At 36.6% G+C, this 3339-nt stretch overlaps 1 protein-coding gene across 1 annotated transcript in view; it reads left to right on the top strand.

The window, feature by feature from the left end:
- Positions 1-2752: 2752 nt before the first annotated feature.
- LOC111800414 (PHD finger protein ING1) overlaps positions 2753-3339 on the top strand; it is a gene marked incomplete in the record, with an annotated part of 4126 nt that continues 3539 nt past the window's right edge. Inside the window, 1 exon segment of the mRNA XM_023684100.1 lies at positions 2753-2886. Within this exon segment, the coding sequence (XP_023539868.1) occupies positions 2859-2886 (28 nt within the window).

Raw genomic sequence — 3339 nt, 5'->3', positions numbered from 1 at the left:
ATGTACACTTCAATACTTCTGAATCAAAACTTACACAAACTTGTAAACTTTAATATCTTCTTTTCAGTTATTGTAATGATGTAGTGAATGTAAATCAAAATGTATGAACAAATGAAAGAGAGATTTTCCTTACAACGTAGCTGAGGTATAATCCTTTTCCCATAATCTCGAATAAACCAAGCAATGAGATTCGTCATCAGGAAGATAACGGCGTATACGTAGCGAACTCGCAAGGACTTCTTCTTTTCACTAGCATAATCAGCATTTGGAGTTCCCCAAGAAACAAATTCAGAGTTTCCTTGTCTGGTATGTACTCCTCTAACTTCACCCCCTTGGCTCATTCTGCAATGTCAAACAGATAGATAGCTACTTATTCTCCCTCAATCTCAATCTCAATCTCAATCATTAGAGGACAGACAAAGAACCAGGAACAATGATGAGAATGTTTTCTGGTGCTAAGAGAACAGAGAAGGATGCTTATGGTAAAGTTAAGAAACTCACCTTGGCTACCCCTACTCTAATGTCACACAGCTCATATAAGTCTGCAGCCCATATCAAACGCTCCTTAAAAGGACAAGGAAGAAAGCAACAAAGTAATGGTGCAGGCAGTCTAGTGAGAAGAAGAGCAAACAAGATATCGTTAATGCAAAGTCCAAACCAATCTAATTTTGAATATATCAATAAAACAAGTCTAAATTGTCAAAAGGATACTAACGAAAATGATAAAATCCGAAACGCTTGAGATGTCACTAAACAAAAAATTTAATAAAAAAGTGTAGTATTTCACAAGTTACAAGTACAGCGTTTCACAATGGCATACTTTAATTTTCTTACCACTTTTGGCCTATTCTTTTGACGATTTGCCCTGACAGCTCATTACCTTTGAGAGCTCTCTTTTCTATTATCTTCAAGTAACAACTTTCTTGATTGAGAGGATAATTGATTTGATAAACAATTCTCTGAGGAAAAACCAAAGAAGCTGCCATAATGAGGAGATATTGTCACATGAATTAGGAAGCTCTCTCACCAAATTCTAAAGAACAAAGTCTTTTCCCAATCAACAAGAACTCACCTCCCTTTGTAGAGGAAGGAACAGCTTTGTCGGGCTCATGATTTTCCCTGTGGCAGTGAACAAAAACTTTCACCACTTCCTTTCATATTCTCTATCACATTGTTCTTACCCAAACATCATACAAGAACAGAAAAACAATATTACCCTTCATAAAAGACATGCTATTTAGCTCATTCACTATTCATCAATATCAAAAACATGTTTTGTGTATTGTGGGTGTCTGTTTTTTTTTTCTCATTTTTAAGTCAGATTCCTTAAAATTTTATTCAAAATCGACGCTGTCGGTTCGTCATAAAATCGACCCAAATCTGAGCAATGCTTCATCAGCTTGGCATTTCATCAAACAGGTAGTGAGCAAGAAAAAAAACTACGAGATTTGAACTAATGGAACAAAGTTGGTTTGATTTGATTTGATTTCTCTACAAAAGATGTTCCAATCAAAATGTGAACACATTGATTTCTCTGTTTTTTTAATGTAAAACCAAGTCTTTACAAGGGACCGAAGCAATTGAAAAAAAAGCAAGAAAAAGAGTAAAAAGTGTAAGATTCAATATGAAGCTAATGGACAAACAAGGCAATGACAACTTCCTTTTGACTAAACTACATTACTTACCTGAAATCCTCCCCAACTTTGTTGAAGCGTGTAGACCCAACTTTCATATTTAAGCCCTTTGGTTCTTTTCCCCTTCTCTAGAAGCACATGGTTAGTGGCTTGGCGCCTCTCCTATATAATATGGGTTTCAAGTTAGCCTTAAATATAATAGTTATAGTGTAATAGCCCGTACACCCCAAGCTTAATAGATATTGTCTACTTTGACCCCTCAACACCAAAGTGGTCTCGTGCACGGCCATCATCTTGTCGGGATTGAGCTACCTGCGGTTACAGAATCGCCCGCGCGGCCATCAGCTTTCTGCATCCGGGGTACTGGCACAGGTTTTTATTAAACAACGTTCGACTTTCATGTGTTAAGCATATAACTAGCGTTCCTTCTGAGAGTCAGGATCAGATTCAGATTTTGAGTATGATTGAGCCCTGTTGTGGTAGAACCTAGTGAACTGGGCGTACTACTGAACTGAAGATTGATTCTCTCTCCTGAACTATGCACTACATTATATATTCTTTCTAGCAACTCAATCAAAATCAAAGCAAACTTATTGCAACTGCATCAACAATCGGGGGGTAATTCATCGGTCCTACCTACTCACGCTAATAAGGTTGAAAGAAAGGATGCGTCGAGCAAGCAGCACGACCCCCGGTTCTACTTAACTAAGCCTGGATTTAAAACGCGTCTGTTAGGGAGAGGTTTACACACAGTTATAAGAAATGTTTTGTTCTCCTCTACAGTCCACAGTCCACGTGTGATCTCACTGTTCATTCCCCTTCCCGTAAACTATTTTCATCATATATTGACTATAAGAAATTTTTAATCTTTTTTTATACATTTTAAAATTTTATTTTAATTTGGGATTTTTTTTTTAATTTTTAATTTAAGTGTATTATTAAAAATTTTGAAAATTAATAAAATATAAGACATCTATATTTTACTGGGCCTTGGGCTTTAGGGTGATGGGTTGGAATAGTGGCCCAGCCCAACACTAAAAGGTTTTGAGTCTGAAGGGCAAATCCGTCAATTAGTATAAAACCGTTCAATTTCTAGGGCACGGTGGTCGTTGCATCAATGGCGGGAAGATTCTGAGATCAGAAATCCGCCAAAATTCACTGACATTTTTTTTTTTGTTTTTTTGAAGGATTTAAAACCCATTGAATTCATTTCAATTTCCTCACATGTCTTTCCTCGAAGAATTTCAAGCCAGTACGTATTATGCTATTTCCTCTTCTCTTTTGCTGCAATTTCGCACGATTGATTAGTTTCGAAACCCTATCTAGATTATCTGTTAGTCGTTAGTTACTGTAATTCGTTCTTTCGTATTCAGTGTGTTAGTGTCTTTGATTCGGGCTTTTAACAGATTTGTTCTGTTTCTTTCTTTTTATACGATCAATTTTGTGATGAATGTGTCAGGTTCTTGATTTATAGTAATTGCTTTCTGTTCTGGTTTTAGGATTTTAAGCTTTTTGTGGGTTAGTGTCTGTATACTCATGAGGAAACTGGTTTGATAAAGTTAACAATAAGATTAGAGTGATAAGTGTTGGATGATGAAAATCTCACGTCGGCTAATTTAGGGAGTACTCATGGGTTTATAATCAAAGAATACTCTCTCCATTGGTTTGAGGCCTTTTGGGGAAGCCCAAAGCAAAGCCATGGGAG

Source organism: Cucurbita pepo, chromosome LG08 (genome assembly GCF_002806865.2).
Source record: "Cucurbita pepo subsp. pepo cultivar mu-cu-16 chromosome LG08, ASM280686v2, whole genome shotgun sequence".
NCBI classification, from domain to species: domain Eukaryota; kingdom Viridiplantae; phylum Streptophyta; class Magnoliopsida; order Cucurbitales; family Cucurbitaceae; genus Cucurbita; species Cucurbita pepo.
The sequence above is the reverse complement of the archived record's forward strand: the minus strand, read 5'-3'. Positions and strand labels throughout refer to the sequence as shown.